The sequence below is a fragment of the Mastacembelus armatus genome, chromosome 18 (assembly GCF_900324485.2).
Source record: "Mastacembelus armatus chromosome 18, fMasArm1.2, whole genome shotgun sequence".
NCBI classification, from domain to species: Eukaryota; Metazoa; Chordata; class Actinopteri; order Synbranchiformes; family Mastacembelidae; genus Mastacembelus; species Mastacembelus armatus.
Window position 1 is genome coordinate 18,474,710 of NC_046650.1, and position 18,686 is coordinate 18,493,395.

The 18,686-nt window shown below is 44.5% G+C and overlaps 2 protein-coding genes and 1 long non-coding RNA gene across 4 annotated transcripts; 2 read left to right on the plus strand and 1 right to left on the minus strand.

Annotated features, from left to right (window-relative positions):
- Positions 1–1,682: 1,682 nt before the first annotated feature.
- LOC113139810 (uncharacterized) lies at positions 1,683–10,167 on the plus strand. The gene is made up of 6 exons (XM_026323361.2): positions 1,683–1,844; positions 2,699–3,037; positions 3,115–3,219; positions 3,796–4,119; positions 8,239–8,562; positions 8,644–10,167. The coding sequence occupies exons 1-6, from the start codon at positions 1,808–1,810 to the stop codon at positions 8,649–8,651; spliced, it is 1,137 nt and encodes a 378-aa protein (XP_026179146.1). The 5' UTR covers positions 1,683–1,807; the 3' UTR covers positions 8,652–10,167.
- A 76-nt stretch (positions 10,168–10,243) lies between these two features.
- On the minus strand, positions 10,244–13,457 carry LOC113140447 (uncharacterized). Of its 2 annotated transcripts, none has more exons than XM_026324248.2 (3): positions 11,926–13,457; positions 10,945–11,295; positions 10,244–10,781 (listed from the first exon to the last, which is right to left on the minus strand). In XM_026324248.2, exons 1-3 carry the CDS (start codon positions 12,176–12,178, stop codon positions 10,549–10,551), a joined length of 837 nt encoding a protein of 278 aa, XP_026180033.1. In that variant the 5' UTR covers positions 12,179–13,457; the 3' UTR covers positions 10,244–10,548. The 2 variants fall into 2 exon arrangements, with proteins under 2 accessions (XP_026180033.1, XP_026180039.1); XM_026324254.2 differs by having other exon boundaries at positions 11,555–13,457.
- A 1,567-nt stretch (positions 13,458–15,024) lies between these two features.
- LOC113141875 (uncharacterized) lies at positions 15,025–16,283 on the plus strand. Its single transcript, XR_003296852.1, has 3 exons — positions 15,025–15,254; positions 15,330–15,506; positions 15,621–16,283. It is a non-coding gene; the product is annotated as an uncharacterized LOC113141875 (long non-coding RNA).
- The last annotated feature ends 2,403 nt before the right edge of the window (positions 16,284–18,686 follow it).

An 18,686-nucleotide genomic window follows, 5' to 3' on the forward strand; every position in this document is an offset into this window, starting at 1 on the left:
ATAAAAGCCTCACTGAAAACACATATGTGGATATTTTAATGAAAAACTGTTTATTTAAAAAGAGAAAACACTTTGAGAACAAAACATTTACAGGAAAATGAGATAATCTGGGAAGAAGAACAAGAAGAAGAAGAAGAAGGAGAAGAAGAAGTGTGTGTGAGAGGCAGCAGAAGAGAAGGATGAGGATGTGATGCAGGAACCAAAGGTGTGTGGATCAGAAACTCCAGGTTCAGTCCTCTGTGCACAGCAGATAGAAAGTAGGTTATTTGCTGAAGCTGAAACAATAAAGTAGGAAACATATAATGACTGAGCCACATTTCTAGTGTGAGCTGAAGAAACTGATCAGTGACAGTGACGTCCTATAAAAACCTTCAGGACTGTTGGACTTGGAAGACAAATGTTGGTCTGACAGTGGAAAGCTGATGTTGCTGAAGGATACAGATGTGCACGCTCACTTTCCTCCAGCTGTTTCTTCTTCTGACCGCTTGTCATCTGTGACTCAAAGCTGCGTCAGGGTCGTGTCTCTGTCACAGTTAAAGTCTGCAGAAGAAGAAAATCTGCTGCCATGTAGATGAATCATGTTGTGTAGCTGCTGCAGAGCCTCTTTCTTCTTAGAACCAGTCCGTTCAGATTCCAATCAGCAGGTCCACATTAAATCCATCCACACAAATACAGCACCAAGAGTCGACCAGCAGGTGGCACCATTTGACCTGGATCAAACCCTTTGACACAGCAGCTTCACTGGGATTGTTTCAGAAAGTTTCCCCCCATCACTCCCTGACAACCAGAGGAAATCCATCAGTCCAGGACTCTCACAGCTGCTTCAGTCCTTCCTCACCAGCTGCTCCTTCCCTTTGGACTTTACTGATGAGATCAGGACCAACAGTCCAACGAGGCCACGGCGCCATCAAGTGGCAACACCAGAAAACAGCAACACACAATCAGGACTCAGAGAGGGAGAAGCTGCAGCAGATCCAGATGTGTTTCCAGGCCTGGTCACAGCTGGACACCCCATGTCCTTGTCTGGGCCTGATTTGGGTGTTTTCTGCTCAGCTTTGGTTCATGTCTGTCTCCATGGACTGAGCAGCAGCAGCAGCTGGGACAGTGTGTCCTGTGCTGCCCCCTGCTGGACTGAAGTACAATAACACACTTTGTTTCCTGTGCTGTCATTAGATTTGAATTGGAGACTGAAAATTCAGGTTCACACATTTATTAAAGACACAGGACAAAACAGCCTCAGTTTCATTAGGACGAGGCAGATGGAGACAAAAGAAAAAAACAAACTGTGCATTTTTATCTCCTATTATTTCCTTATATATATATAATATTATTTATACATTATTATAGTATAGTTACAGCGATACCACAGTAATACTACAGTAACACTACTGTAATACTACACTAATACTACAGTAACACTACAGTGATACTACAGTAATACTACAGTCCACAGCCTTTACTGCTCACTGATACTTTGGGTCGGGTCCAGTCCAGTCCAACAGCAGCAGCTGGTTCTGTGTTGTTTGGACTGTGGACTGATTGGGAGGACAACACTTCCAACTCAGGGTGGATCTCACTGTCCCAGCTGCTGCAGGCTCTTTCCTGTGTTGCAGCACATGAGCAGGGGTGGAACCTGATCCTGTAGTTACCAATCAGCTTCCTGGAGCTGAAAGAGAAAGTGTGAGGAGCTGAGGAAGGGCAGTGGCAGCTGCTGTCAACACGTCCTGAAGCTGTTTTTGAAGCTGAACTCAGTTTAGGAAGAAGCAGCTTTACAGGGACTTTGTGTTTGTTGGAGCCTTTAGTGAAGATGAAGATGTTGGTGGTGTTTGGGATCCTGGTGCACGGTAAGACCACCTTCCTCCCTCTGATCTGATTCACCAACACTTCAGCTCTTTGCTGTTTCATCCTCGGTGTAACTGCAACATGATGGTGGTTTTTCATGCCCCGAGTCTGATCCACAGCCAAAGGACTGAGAAGAAAAGGGACCAAGTATCTGTGATCTTATCAAAAGGATTTCACATCGACCAATATTGAAATCATCCAGGGCTAAAAATAAAGGAGCCTCAAATCCGAACTAGAAGACACAACTTCAACCATGACAGACTGACACAGCAGTGTCTTTGTATCACGACCACAATTAAAGTCAATCATAGACAGTCCCCAGGTCACTGCAGGTCATGGAAGAACTATATCTGCTTTATTGACTGATGAGATGTGAACACACTGACTGGAATTAGTTGGTTCTGAACTTGTCCAGTGGATCAAAAAGAGCAAATCTACAGTAAATCAGTGACCAACAGGAAACAGAACCAACAGCACAAATCTGGACCCACAGTAGATCAAAGAAATCCAACAGGACCAACCTGTGAAGCTGAAGCTCTAAAGGAAAAAGACAAACAATATCAATGAAATTCCTTCTTAATAAACACTGAACATGAGACCAAATTTCATGAAATTTCACTTGGTAACTGGTAGTTTCACACAGTGTTTGTGTCTAATGTGAACCAGGGAACCAGATCAGACCGGTCTGAGTTTCTGAGGAAGGAAAGAGTAGATAACAAACCTGCCACTAATCATTACTTTGACTCTGCTGATCCAAAGTCCAACTTTGTCATTTGGTTTGTACAAGTGTTAGTCAGCAACAACATCTGAGTCCAGTCTGAACCACTGATGGACGTTTCTGTCTCTGTCCTCACAGTTTCCCAGCATGCCTTTGGTGTAGAGGTGTATGAGGGGGTGGAGTCAGTCCTGCTGCCCTGTCAGAGCTCTTCTGTATCTCAGAGTCCCACAGTGGTGTGGAGCCGCTACGACCTCATACCTTCAACTGTCCACCAGCGCAGCGAGGAATGTGACAGACTCAAAGACCAAAACCAGCTTTACAGAGACCGAACGTCGATGAAAACTGACGCTCTGATCACTGGAGACCTGAGCCTCACTCTGAGAAAACCCCGCCTCTCTGACAGCGGCAACTACACCTGCACCATCACAGCGTTTGGAAACGAACGAAGACTGGCAGATGTGGAGCTGCAGGTCAAAGGTCAGCGCGAACACCTGCTGTAGGTACAGGTCAGAGGTCAGAGGTCATGTTCTTCTTTATGTTTCTGTTCTTCACAGATCCATTTCCACCCTGGGCCAAAGGTCTTGTTGCTGTGTCTGTGGTTCTTGTGGTTCTTGCTGTTGCTGTAGGTCTTTTCATATATTTTTACTACTTCAGGACAGGTATGTCACTACTACATTACCCATAATGCTGTTGGTTACCATGTTTCCTGTAGTTGATCTTTGACTGTGTCTCAGCTCATTTCAGGACCAAACAGAGACTGAATCAGTCTCTAATAAGTAGCTGCTGATGATCCTCAATCAGGACTGAAACCTGGACTTTAGTAACACTGCAGTCATTAGTCCAGTTCCAGTCCAATAGGACCAGACAACAAACATGTTCTTGTTGTTTCTGACCTTTTCTATCCAGCTGTGTAATTGTTGGGTTTTGCCTGTAACTGTAGTTTCCCAATAATCTCACTAACAGAGTCTCAGAGTCTGGTCTCAGTCCTTTGTCATCATGGACTGCACAGTCCCTGAGTCAGTTCTTCAGGAACACTGTTACTGATTCATTCATCTGATTGGTTCCTGACTCGTTCTTTGGGAACTGCTCCAGAATGTCAGGAACAATGAAACATGTCTTCATCCACAAACTAGTTTCCATTGGTTTCTGTTAGAGAAGGATGGAACAGGGAGCTGCTGTTCCTGTCAGTCCTGCTGCTGTCTGTCCAGCTCATGTTGTGTCTGTTGTCCTCTCAGTCCCACAGGTGGAGGTGGAATCAGCGGCGGAGTCTGTCCAGCTGCCCTGCAGAGCTTTAGTTAACCTGCTTCAAGTCTCCACAGTGAAGTGGACGGACAAGGACAACAGGAAGGTCCATGTGTATCAGGACGGCTCTGACCAACCTGAAGAACAGGACGAGTTTTACAGAAACAGAACAGAGATGAAGAGAATCCTGCTGAAAATTGGAAACTTCAGTCTGACCCTGAAACATCCATCAGGCAGAGACACAAACACCTTCACCTGCAGAGTTTACAGGGAGGGAAAAGTCCTGATGGAGAAACAGGTGGAGCTCAAAGTCAAAGGTCAGTCTTTATGCTAAGCTAAGCTAACTGTCCCAGTCTTCAGTCCTGGATCTAGAGGAGAGATTATGTTAGACCCAGTCCAATCTGCTCTGTCAGGGTTTAAAAAGCTCCATGTGTGGATCGGAGAGAGATCACAGTCACCTGTTGCTGTCTGTCCAGCTCATGTTGTGTCTGTTGTCCTCTCAGTCCCACAGGTGGAGGTGAAGGTGGAATCAGGGGCGGAGTCTGTCCAGCTGCCCTTCATAACCACAGCTGACCTGCCTAAAGACGTCACAGTGAAGTGGACGGACAAGGACAACAGGAAGGTCCATGTGTATCAGGACGGCTCTGACCGACCTGAAGAACAGGACGAGTTTTACAGAAACAGAACAGAGATGAAGAAAGATCTGCTGAGAACTGGAGACCTCAGTCTGACCCTGAAACATCCAACAGACACAAACACCTTCATCTGCAGAGTCTACAGGGAGGGCAGAGTCCTGATGGAGAAACAGGTGGAGCTCAAAGTCAAAGGTCAGTTCAAAGTCTCTATGCTAAGCTAAGCTAACTGTTTCCAGTGTATATGCTAAGCTAATGCTTCATGGCTAAGAACGATGGGCCGACTCAGTCTTGGTGGAACATATTTAATTTCTTTCAGAAGCTTAAAAAACACAAAGAACATTAACAGGAGTGCAGTCGGTCCATGTGTCTGCAGACTCACTCATCACATCCTGACTTCTCTTCTTCTGCTGATTAGTTATTACATTACAAATACTCTAAACAAACACAGTAGGACCTAAAATAGTCCTGGAACAACCATAAACCAGCACATCACTGCCTTAGATATATAGTTGAACAGTCTTATACATAACCCTCATGAATTGACAAGATATGCACTTTACCTCATCAACCATTGGTTCTATGAAGTCACATGACAGTTCCAGTTTTATGCAGCTTCTGACCTTTTGTTTTTAAATCACTTTTTACTCTCATGATTTGCATTTATTAAAGTAAACCTGTTTTACTCTCAGACCATGTTCATATTCTTTGTTCCCTTAATGAGATGATAACGTTTTAACACTGGTGGATCCTCTGACCAACAAAACTAATAGTCTAGTTTTAGACCAGATACAACATGTGGCAAATATCGACTCACTTCTTAGCTGAATGAAAGAATGAGCCCTGGTATATGTCCTCACTTTAGCTTAGCTTGACACTTCACACTAGTATCATGAACTTAACACTGTTGGTCTGTTCAACATGTCTTTTACTGAGAACTCATTCTTGTGCCTTTATACTTAGCACTTAGTTTAGACTTTATTAGAGCTTTTACCGACCTTAAACAGTTCTCTGTTTTACTGCTGCGGTCCACACTGACTCGTGTCCGCCATCCAGCAAAATGTGGGGACTCACTTTCAAACTGGTCAGTTTACTCTTTAAGTCTATAACACTATCTGTTAAGTTATAAAAAGAAAAGGGAAAAAACTTCGTAACACTTGGAGAAGCTGAGTTTTTGACAAACAACCTTTTTCAACACACACATGATGATATCGTAGTTAGACGGACTTAAACAGTAGTTTAACCAGTTGTTTCAAAACCTGAGCATGAAAATTAAATGGGGGGCGACTGTTTCTATGCCTATTACAATCACACACTGCCACACTAAACTGTTTCTAGTGTATATGCTAAGCTAAGCTAAGCTATTTCCATTGTTTATGCTAAGCTAACTGTTTTCATTCTTTATGCTAAGCTAAGCTAACTGTTTCCAGAACAAGAGGCTGATGACACAGAACAAAGTTCACAAATCTTTATAAATTAAGGGATAAAAACAAAATAAATGATCAGTGAAATGAGAGACAACAAATATCAAAGACAAGTTCAAAGTTCATTAAAAATTAAAAACATATAGAAAAAAGCAAAGAGACATGAACAAACATGAACAAAACCATGAACAGACAGGAACAAAAACTAGATCTCATGGTGATGGAGTTTCCAGATGTTCTGCTGTTTTTATTTTAACAATGTGACTCAGTTTTGTTGTTTTGACCTGAGACAGTGCAGCCTCTGAAACCAAATGACCATTGGATGGTGTCAGTGTCTGTTTATTGGAAATTAGCAGAGGAGAAATTCTTTTGGTTCACACACGAGTTTTAATTGAAAGTCCAAACTCTTGTACAAGGATTATATGTTAGCCAAAAATCACATCTCATTGGTTAACTACAGGTGGGGGAAGTCACGGTTTTAGACTTGACTCCCCTTGTCGGTGCTCAGGCTCAGTCCTGGCCTCTTAGCACTTGTCTCCTCCAATCCCTGGGGGCCCTGTTGTGAGAAGTAGGAAGTTAGAAGCCTCAGTCTTATCTGTCCCTCCCTTATTTGGAGTTATTCATCACTCAGCAGGGTCGAGGTCCAGTCTCTTCTCTGCCTTCAGCTTTCAGTGTCTAATTACTCTGAGTCACAACACAGTGTTAACCTGCTGTTCATATCTACATCTACAAAGGTATATTAGTACGCAGTATTACTGTGAGTGTAACTGCTGTGTTCCTACGCTCTTTTCAATACCTTGTGTGTCTCTTCACACCGTGGAGACAGAGCTTTAACCTTCTTTCTTTAGTGTGTCAGGTCTGCATTACTCTTTGCAACAATGTGTGCATAAACAATATTTAACAAGCTAAATGGAAGGTAACTGCTGATAACGTTTTCCCAACAATGGATTCCTGCCAAGCTCTTTAAAGGTGAGAAAAGAAAACAACCTAAAACCCCAAAGTGGACGACTCTCAGTCTGAGATAAAGGCCAAGGAATAAAAGTGGGTTTGGAGACGTTTTTTAAAAGCAGCCAGACCAGAGGCCTGTCTCACATGGAGTTTATTCCAGAGCACAGGCCCCACGACTGAGATCTCACGGTCTCCTCTGCTCCTGAGTCTGGTCTTTGGAAGCTCCAGAAGCAGCTGATCAGTTGACCTGAGGGACCCAGTGTAGGGATTTAAAAGCTCCGAGATATAAAAGGGGGCAAGACCATTAAGAGCTTTAAACACAGACAATAAAATCCTGAAATCGACTCCAAAATGGACCAGAAGCCAGTGAAGAGAAGTTATAGGACAGGAGTGAGACTGAGGACTGACTGTCTACAGAGCTTTACAAGAGTCCAGTGTGTTGTGATAAAAGCGTCTATGACAGGTTCAAAATTAGACTGAGATTAAAACGGTTTTACTTTGGACAAAAGTCCCAGTCGATAAAAACCAGCTTTTCCAACATTGTTAGTCTGATGGTCCAGTTTAAAATCAGGGTCCATCTTCACACCAAGGTTTGTCACCACAGGCTTGAATATGGCTTAAGTGGGCCCAGGTCCAACAGAGAGACAGAGGAGGTGTTTATAGGACTACCTCTGTTTGACTCTCATTAAAATGTAAAAAGTTAAGGGCCATGTCCCATTAAAGCTCCTCCCAAAAAACAATGTCCCCAGTAACATCATGGTTATCCACCAATAACATTTACATCTGGGATGATGGAATCTGTGGAAAAGATAAATGGGAAACATGGCTGAGGACTTTCAGTTTGTTTAGAAACCACATGGGAGCTCAGCTCATGTTTCAGTTACAGCTCAGTCCAAATCCCCTTCATTTCTTACCAATAGATTCCAATTAGTGAAGCACTTAGGTCCTGGACTCTGCTACTGTTGGAAGTCCTGAGGTCTAGACCTAAGTGCTGCGGGGAGTGTCCTTTCACTGTGGTCTCTCCTATTGACTGTGTCACTGATTTTGGTCTTTGTCAGTCCAAACATCACTAATAAAGGTTTATTGATCGATCGATCGATTGATGGAAACATGGAAATGTGCAGTTTGTCCTCCCAGTTAGTGGAGTCCCATCATGGGCCACTAATCCTCAGTCAGAGCCAGTAAATAAAGGTTTGATCTGGACATTTGACAATGACACTAAGTTAGTGAAGAAACAGGGAGTTGTGCTGTTGGTTGTTCACACACCACAGACTCTGTCTCTGTTAAATGGACCAATGGGACAGATTCCAGACTGGAACCAGTCAGACCTGTTTCCACTACAAATATTTCACTTCATACAGTCAAAGAAAATGTGTCAGTGCTGCTGCTGCTGCTATCTGTCCAGCTCATGTTGTGTCTGTTGTCCTCTCAGTCCCACAGGTGGAGGTGGAATCAGGGGCGGAGTCTGTCCAGCTGCCCTTCATAACCACAGCTGACCTGCCTGGAGACGTCAGAGTGGAGTGGAGGGACATGTTCAACTGGAAGGTCCATGTGTATCAGGACGGCTCTGACCGACCTGAAGAACAGGACGAGTTTTACAGAAACAGAACAGAGATGAAGAAAGACCTGCTGAGAACTGGAGACCTCAGTCTGACCTTGAAACATCTAAGATACAGAGGAACCGTCACCTACACCTGCAGAGTCTCCAGGGAGGGAAGAGTCCTGAGAAAGAAACAAGTGAAGCTCTGGGTCAAAGGTCAGAGGTCTCTGTGTTTGTCTCTGGTTGTTTGTTTGTCTCTGGTTGTTTGTCTCTGACTGTCTTCTGTCTCCTCTGCAGATGATTGAAGAGAATTGAGGACAAAGAAGAATCAGTGGACATCAGGAACAGAAGCAGCTCCACTGATCCAACTCCTCTGATGGCTGATCAATCAGTTTGATCAGTCTTTGATTATTGATCAGATCTGACTTTGGATCAGAGAGAAAATGGAGGTGAAGGAGCCGATGGACGATGGATGAAGAACAGAGGACGCTTTGTCTTCTTCTTCACTCTGACTCCTCCTGACTCTCACAGTCTGACACTCACTATTGATCAGTATTGATCAGTGATGTCACAGTGATCGGTGTGATGTCACTGGTATTCTGCTTGTTATTTGTAGTCGTCTTTTTCTGCACTTTCTAAATTGTGTTTTTGTTCATTTCAGTCTGTGTTGATAAGTTTCCATTTTCATCAAGCAGACGACCCAAATATCTTTTTCATCCATTTGGCCACAAATAAAAATGTCTTCCTTCTTCCATCGACTCCAACAAAACCCAAAGTCCAGTGTTGAATGAAGTTTTCCAGAGTCGGCTTCAACACCTTGTCAGGTTCCTGTAGCTCCACACTCTACAGAGTCAGATGAACATTTCCTAAACAGCTGAACATTGAAGACTCTGCTAGAGTTCCTTCTTTCCCTCCCAAACAGTGTTACAGTGACACTACGAGGGTCTGGAGAACATCACTGTTCCCAGGTCCATGTTCCATATTGGACTAGTGTCAGTGTGACTCCATACAGTGGAAACTACACTGAACATGAGTTAAATCAGCTCCAACTCACTCAGTCATTCCCATAAACATCATGTTGTTATTGTGATGGCCCACAGCTTCCCTGGCTCCGCCCACACTGAAGGTGAGGGCTGGCTGCAGGCCACAACTACCTGTCTCACCTGGGCCCTGAGGCCCCCTTGTGGCCAAAGTCTGTATTAGCGTCCTCTGCTCACAGCCTGTTGGACACTACATGTTGTGTCAATGGTTTGGACCAAAGGGACATGTTCATACAGTCCATTGTCCATTCAGGTTTCACAGCAGATGTTGGTCAGTTTCTCCATCAACAGGCTGCTGGACTGAAATCTGCTCTTTAGATCTTTGACATCAATGTTTTAGATACAAAAGGCTTCTTCTAACCTTGGCCAGGTGACAGGTGGGGCTAATTTAAGGAGCGTACTTCACCAACAAGTTAGAGAAGTTTTGGTGGTGGGGACCTGAGAGACACCAGACTGACTCTGTTTACCTGGTACCTCACTGGATGAAACACCTGATTCCCTTGGTTGTTGATATTTTTATGATATATTTCTACTTCACAATAATTTGAACAAGTCAAGAAGAATATCAACAAAAAAATATTTGCAGTTTTACTGATATTGTTTCAGTAGTTAAGACTCTCCAAATCAAACAGTTACACATCCCATCCCAGATTCTCTGCAGTAACTGGTAGATACATATTTTTTTCATGAAGAGACCAAGGTAGGCCCAAGCATAGAGGGCACTGTAATCCTGTAAAAAGTCACATCATTTGTTGTGTTAATCTTTGGAAACAGCTGCTTAGAAGAAATATCTGAGCAGAAAAAAATAGACTTTTTAAAACCTCCTAAAATGTAAAAAACAGACAGACACATTTAACTGTTATATTTCAGCAGGTTTATTATTTTTGTTAAACATTTTTTTTCATTTGAACAAAAAATTATTAGGTTTTAAAGGTGCCAGGCTGACTAGTCTATGAGCAATAGCTGCTAAGTGAATCACTTTTAGTCTGGCCCTTCCCTGAGAACACTTTGCCATGACAGTTTTCCAGGCAACATAGATATTTCTTCTCTAAGGGTCAAAGGGCACGCAAACCCTGCCACCACGATAAGGTAGTGATTCACGACAGGGGAATATTATTGATGACAGAGACCAGCTATCAGATGTAAAGAGGTCTGTGATTTTTCAGATGAGCTGCCCGTCTCCTGCTTCATCAGCAGCAGACGGGCCTGAAATCCCGGTCCTATGCCCTTTACGTACCCCCCAGACCACCACAGGAATTAGACAAAAAAATAAACCAAGTCCAGCCAACAGGCCTATGTGAACATGGTTTGTTTCCCTGGAGCCTCCATTTATGTTTCCATCCTTGTGGCCTCCACTCATATAGTTTTCATCTGTGGGATTTCCATTGTTGGAATCTGTAGAGAAAATGCAAATGAGTCTAAAATGACTGTGAGGTAGAAAACACTCCTTTCTATTGCTCTATGTAGGTGCAGACTCAAAACACTGGAGCAGCATCAGATACCTTGGACTAATCTGACTCCAGGACAGTGGCTCTCAGGGAGCTTCACACTAACTCACCTGGTGTTTTAAGCTCCAGTTTGATGGTTGTGATTGGTGGACCATCAATGTTGGCTCTCTTATGACGTCCTGTTGAAGCACGACACTCGTATGTTTTCAGGTCTGAGTCTGTGATGTTCTTCAGAGTCAGACTCAGGTCTCCATCCTTCAGCTTCCTGTCCTGCAGCTCCACTCGGCCTCTTAAGGATGGAGCCTGATGGGTTGGGTCTGAGTGTCCATCGTAGTGAAAGAGGACGTAGTCTGGTGGAGTTAGGTCTTCTCTGGTCCACTCTACGGCTCTGATGAGGGAACTGTGACTCTCACATGGCAGATTGGTGTCCTGTCCAAGTTCCACATAAACCACTTGTGTGCCTAATAAACAATAAACAAAACAAACAAAAAGAAAAAAATTTATTATATTTCAAAATGACTGTGATTCCTACAGGAGTGTTGAGCAGCTACAGCTGTTAAAACAGAAAATGTCTTCAGTGAATTCAGTTTTGGAGAATGTTCTGCTGTTTGTGTTCAGTTCCTGTCACATTAAGACAAGACTTTTATTTTGAAATGTATTTTGTCTTAATGTTGTAGGCTGTTTTATCATATCACATAAACACACATACACATGTATTACCAGCAGTGTGAGGACCCACAGGTTCATGTCTTCCCATTGGCTGGTTTAGGTTCAGGTCAGGGTCAGTGTGTTCCTTCTTTAAGTCACTGAGGATCCCCACAAAACTACAAGTATGAGCGTATGTGTGTGTGTGTGCGCACTGTCCCTTTATAACGTCCACAATATTTATTCAATTTTCTCTATCACACCTGCTGTGAAGAGTCCAGTACATGACTGGAGCACACGGGTCCATAGAAGGTGGTCAACTAGGTGGCGACTGAGTAGAAACAAGTTTTTACCACCATATGGAGGCTCAAGGAAGCCATCAAATCCAGTCCCTGTAAGATTTTTTCTTTCTTCACAACAAATAGTAGCAAGACCAGAAGTATTACCTCTAGAGGCTCTGAAGCATCCATGCACTGGTATTTCAGTCTTTGAGTATGAGACCAGGCGGACTGTAGGTGTGGAGACTGGAGACCCTGAATCAACAACCAGGTCCACAGTTTGTGCATTAGATCCTGTAGGTTGAACCATAAATGTGCATGATATTTTTCCTGTTAGGTCTTTTGAGTGTTCCAAGTAAAGTACAGTTAGATCAGGAACCTGCACTTCCCATACTGGGAGTGTGGGGGCAGAGCGGCACATGTGGGCAAAACGTCCAGTCTGTCCAGAATTCTTGCACTTGGCTTTAGGAGCTAATTGATGCTAATAACTGCTAAATTAGGCTAAAATCACAAATAAAGAGCCATTAGAATCCAATAATATCAGATCCATTCATGTGAAATGGGCCATTCTGCACAATGAGTACTTTTACTTTGGATACTTCAAGTACATTTGGATGCTGGTACTTTTGGACTTTTACTGCAGTAACATTTGAATGCAGGACTTTTACTGGGAACAGATGACTTGTACTCTGTGGTGTTACTGCTGTTTTTTCAGTAAAGTGTCTCAGTAGTTGTTTCACCACTGGAAGTTACATTAACTTCTTTTAAGCTGGACTAGTCTTAGATTCTAAGACTTGTGAGTAGATTCAGTGTTTCCACTGACCTTCACCTTAACACTCACCAGTCCTGTGGTGTGAATATGATCTGATCCCAGTCTAACCAGTTACCTCTGTCTTGGGATCTAACATTCACTGCAGCCCCTCCATGTTCCCATCAGGCTGTAGCTCATGGACTGTGTGTGTGTTGGGATGTAACGCCATCATGTGGTCACAGTAGAAAACAACAACCTGTTGATTCCATCATGCATGCTTCCAAATGAAGCTGTTCCCTGTCTGTCCCTGCAGCTGTTCAGGACAAACTTCACCAACGTCACGACCGTCTGGTTTTCCTTGTGTCCAGTCTGAACCAGCAGAGCAGTGAGTCCTGACAGCTGATAGTGTGATCAGCTCCACACAGCATCGGGCCTCGAACCACATCGTCAAGTTTTCTGTGGTTTCCACTTCACCAACTGCCCAAACTTGAAAAAGGCCTGGGTTAACCACAGGGGACGCAGGAACAACTCAGTTTCAGGTGCTTTTGGCTTTTTCTATTGCAGCCTTCTTCAGTCGTTCCAAACAGCCCAAACAGGTTGACAGCCTGAGGAAAAGAAGTAACTAAAGTACCATGTAACATATTATTAGTCTCATTTACACTGCAGGCTCTTTAATTCAACACTGGTTTTAGAAATGCTCCGTACAAACAAGTCCACATGGCTAATTAGCTAATTAATCACATGACCGGAAGCTGTTTTCTTGCGTCGCAACACAGCGTATACACACTAATAACACGGACCCAACAGAGATACACATCAGCACTTTACACAATATACTTTAACATAAACTCAGCTGTTAACCAGCCTGACGAAGCTTCCCCTTCCAATCCCAGTCGGAGCTGTTGTTTCACTTCGAAGCTTGTGCTCGTTCCCCCGACGAACTTCGACTCTCAGTCTCCTCCTCCTTTCTCCGCTGCAGCGGGATCACATACGCTGCTGGTACGTCGCTGACGTCTGACCCGGAAGAGCTGCGCTCCCACCATTCTACTTCCCCTCAGTGTTACCGAGCAACCACTCCTCCCCTTCTCAAACACGGTCACTTATGCTTCCTTCGTAATTTCTTCTAATTATTACTTTTTAGGGGAAACATTAAATATTCCTGAACTGAACTTCACACACATTAGCTCAGTGGTTAAAGCAGAGAGACGCTGTCACTTCCTGTCAGCTAGAGACCACTGTCATCTACAGCTTCTCACTGATCCTAAGACTGACTGTGACCCAGTCACGTGTTTCATTACACTGAATAACTGCAGGTCAGGATAACAATCCCAGAATGCCTCTGGTCAACGCTTCCTGCACATCATCTTCTTCTCTTGGATTTTCTGGTTGTTTTTCCTCCTGAAGCTCCAGTTTGAGCTGAGACTGTGTCTGATTTGTTGCAGCTGAACAGAGAAACCTTCTTCTTGTGTGAGGACAAACAGACGAGCAGAGCAGCCACACAGGAAGGACGAGGGTTTGACTTCCTGTCACCAGGAACTGATCTGAGATCAGACCTCATGTCGGCGAGTGTGAAGATGGAGACCACGTCTCTGCTCCGTCTGCTCTGAGTAAATCTCTCTCTCTCTCTCTCTCAACAGGTTCGCTCAGTCTGAGCAGAACTCTAGACGGTTCTGATCCACTGAGACCCAAACATTTAACATCAGATCATGAGGAAGTTCTCTTGACATGTTCTGACCATGTTTTCCAACGTTCTCATTAGGAGAACAGTGTTGTAGAACAGTGTTCCAAAGAACAGTCTCATAGTTTGACACCAAGAACAAAGACCAGTGGAAAATATTCTCTGAGTCGACTAACGGACATAAAACATGAACTTTGGACGTCGGACGTTTTTCATTGGAGGTTCTGAAGGTACTTCCTGTAGTACTTTATACAGTGAAACACAGTAATACACAGAGTAGGAGCAGCAGGATCCAGACAAACTCTGATTATCTGATGTCCCTGAGGAAACACTGGGTCAGACTGATGAAGATGTCCCAGTGTAAGATCTGGTGTAGAACCTCACACTGAGCTGGTTCCTCTCTCTGTTCATCCTGTACCAGTTTAACCAGCATGGCTGTGTTCCCTCTCCAGTGTTGGTCCAGTTGTCTCTGCTCCATGTTAAACCTCCCACTGACCTGACTCTCATTTCTCTGCAGCTGTGACGTCTCTGCTGAGCTGCACAACAGACCAAGGTCAGTGAGCTTCTTCTGCTGTCCCAGTTTAAAGCTGAGACCCTTGGGAGCCGGTTCCAGCTGATTCCCAGCCTGAGTCTCCATTAGCTGCCAAGACATCTGAATATTTAGGAACATGAGGTTCATTTACCTCCTTTATGGGCTAAACATCTGGTTTTTCACAGACAATTTAGTTTCAAAGAAAAGGTCCAGAGCACTAATCCTCCCCTGTTCCCACAGCTCGTCTGACTCTGAGTCCCAGCAGCTCCCAGTTTTTTAGTGGAGACTCTTTGTCTCTGAGCTGTGAGGAGGACGACAGCTCTGCTGGATGGACCCTGAGGAGGAACACAACCAGAGAAACCAGGACTCAGTGTGGACCTGACTGGGGAACATCAGCTGGTTCTTCCTGTAACCACAGTGGTGTCTTGCTGCGGGTCACGTGACCATCCTCCATGTTTCCAAGGCCGATGAAGGCGTCTACAGGTGTAACATCAGTGGCCATGGAGAGTCTCCACCCAGCTGGATCTCTGTCACAGGTCAGCAGCTTCACTTTGATTGACACTCTGATTTCAGCCACATGTTCACCTGACCAGGTGGGCTTCTGTCTGCAGAAACACCTACAACCACAGCCCCGCCCACAACTGCAGCCACACCCACCACTGCAGTCCCACCCTCAGACTCCACCCCCCTCCAGCAGGTGTTCACAGTGGTCCGTTACCTGGTGGTGTTCTGTCCCTACGTCATCTCCACTGTCCTCATGGTGTCTCTGTATCGACACAGACCCACAGGTAACACTCTGAATCAATCAATCAATCAATCAATCAATACCAGTTGTCTCTGACTCTTCTTGTGTCCAATGTTGATAAATTCTCCATTTTCTTTCTCACCTGCTCTGACTGCAGGAAATCACCTGTCTGTCTCCATGGTGATGACCCCGCCCACCCATGCTGAGCAGGGATTGGACGATGACTATGATGACGTCACCACAGAGCATCAGTTCTGAACTGATCCAGTCTGAAACAGCAGCAGCTCCTGCAGTTTTGTACTGTAAATACTGCAGTATAAAATACTTCATTGTTACTGTTTGTGCTACTTGTTGTCTGATCATCATCAGAGTCATTAACATGGAAATGTCAAACTAAATCAGCAGGTTCCTGCTAAATGGGACAACTCTGCCACCTGCTGTTCTAAACTGGCACCTGCAGCTCAGAGCAGAAGGAAAAGGACTCGGTGGGTTCGGCTTCAGACTAACCAGGTTGGGTCTTTCAGTCTGCACCTGGATGAAACTGTGTATCATATGCACCTGTATGACCTGAAGGAAAGCAGGGAGCTGACAATCAAAATGGCAGAAGCTGCAGATAAACAGCAACAGAAGATCCATAAATAAAGTTCAGCAGATTTTTGCAGGTGATAAAATGCTGCAGGTTGTTTTGTTTGAAGTTTGACCTTCCAAGATCATGTGTGAACAAACTGTCATGTTGTTTGTTTCCATTGCTGACTCACTGAGTGGAAGAATCAGCCATGGTTCAGTGTCTTTGCATGGAATAAAATCAGTGTTGGACAAAGTCTCCAACGTTTCTATCAGACAGTCTGCCTGGTTAAAACCCACAGACACCATCCAGGTTCTCCAGGGGCAGCTTTAACTGTTCTGACACCACCTGCTGGTGGATTTTGGGAACAGGTCCCACTGGTTTGGTTGAGTTTGCAATGAGAAATGATCCAGTGAATTGGACTGTGAAGCACCAAGATGAGGAAGGAGACAAACACAGCCAGCAGACAATTAAAGAACTAAAAGTTTCAAATGCAGCTGAGGTTTGTTCCAACCAAAGGACCAGGTTTAGTGTCGACTCTGCCCACAACATAAACACAAGGTCACAGTCCCACAGCAGGAATTTCATTCAGAAAAATTTTTTTATGTTCAGGCCAAATTTAGCAGAACAACCTTTGAAGAACACAACAGTTTGATTTCTGAATAAGCCTGAATAAGCCTTGTGGAGACCAACGGTAAATAAGAACCTACGAGTGTGGGACAGAAAAGTGAGCCAGAGAAAAACTGAAGTCAGATGTTTATTACAAAGACAATTACACACTGACCGCAAACATTAAGTCAGTTCACAGGAAGTCAGTCACAATATAACGGCACCATCTCAAAGACTTCAAACGAGGCTTCAGCCTGGACATTTGACACTAATCAGGTCTTCAGAGCCATAACCTGTCATCACCACTGGATGAAAAATTAAACTAACACACGCAAACCAAGTGTCCAACAGCTTCAGTCCAGTTGTCTGAACGGTCTCTCTGCCAGGTTCACTGCCCCCAACAACAGAAACCCAGTCCTCGCTGGCACCACGTCCACCGACCGATCGATATGTACGAAACCGTCCGACATATCCCTACGTCAGCGACACGACGGTTTACAGGGGTGGGATAAGATCCCCTGCTGGGAGGCCTCCCCACGGGACCGGAAACTGAACGCAAAGTTGGACCTTATCAGGACTGGAGATTCTGTTTGGGAGGGAAACTTGGCAGAGAGACGACCCAGAGACTGAACCCTCAGGTACAACCAAGATTATATTTGTGTTTAAATTTGGGTGGTGATGATCAACAACAAAACTACTCTTAACGTAACTTCCTGCTTTGGACAATCCCAGTCTGACCAGGTCAAGACTTCCCTGGTCATCAGTCTCCAATTCATACAATGAGCCAATCATTATCAAAGCCTGATCAATTCATGGTTAAAGAGGTAAAATTCAACAACATCAGGCAAAGAAAAGTCTCAAACCAGTTTTGGACAGACAGAACCATCAAACCCAAGACTATCACAATCCTGATCTGGGCTGCAGGTGCTAATGTGGAAGACTAGTTCAGGTGTTAGTAACTAGGCTGCTGACTTTCTACAACACAACACAGATACAAAGACAGACTCTACAATACTTCCCTTAGGACTGTGTCTGGAGGCCTGACCATGATCCGGTGCCATAAGGCCAAGGTCCGATGGTTAGCAGCTAAACTGCTCCCCCTACAGGACACCTGACAGAGAAAAGTGCTTGTTGGAGCCCAGGTTCTTCGGTCTCAAGGAAACCAGACTCGAGATGTGCTTGTTACCTACAAGATCCATTAAATATTTAGTGCACCAACATTTTCTTATCTGGAATATTTTCCAGAACATTAACTAACAAAACCTGAGCATCCCAGACCTGTCACAGCCAACAACCAACACTGGCCGGATAAGTTAGAGCTCAGGCTGTCACTCACCTTCCTGGATCAGTTTTTAAGGTCCTTCTGAATCTGGATGTGGCCAACCTGGACTCTTTATCTGGCCTTCTCCACAGGAGGCAGTTACTTTCCCCAGAACAAAGGTTGTGGATCTCTGTCACACCATCCAGCAGCCAATATGATCCGTTTGTGTTTGAGCATCTCATCTGATGCAGCTGTAGAAGGACAAGAGACCAAAAGACGTATTGAAGGACGACAGACATTTGTCAGAACAAAGTTTCTTTGACTGAAAAACAAAAAGCTCAGGGCCTTACCAATTTCAGATGGACTGTTGAGGCTTCACTTTCCAGCAGGTTCCAACAGACAAACATGGACACAGACACGTTTATGCAGACAGACGGACATGCAGACACTTAGGCATGCTAACATATAAACCAGTGCACCCATATGGACAGACACCCTTGCACATAGTGAGGTCAAAGGTCAAGTATGCAGTGACAGGGGGAAAGAGCTGCAGCTGCACCAACCAACCACCTCCAGAGCACAAACAGGCCTATTGGAGCCAAAACTAGCAACAGACCTCTAACCACTACCGACTAATCCAGTCCAATACACAACCACCAATAGGACTTTTGGAACCAGAACAGGTCAGACTTCCTTATACAGGTGACACAGCCACCTCTAAACAACAACAACCTGAAGGCCTCATGGAGCCAAAACCAGACCAGTCAAACCTCCTGGCACCATACCAG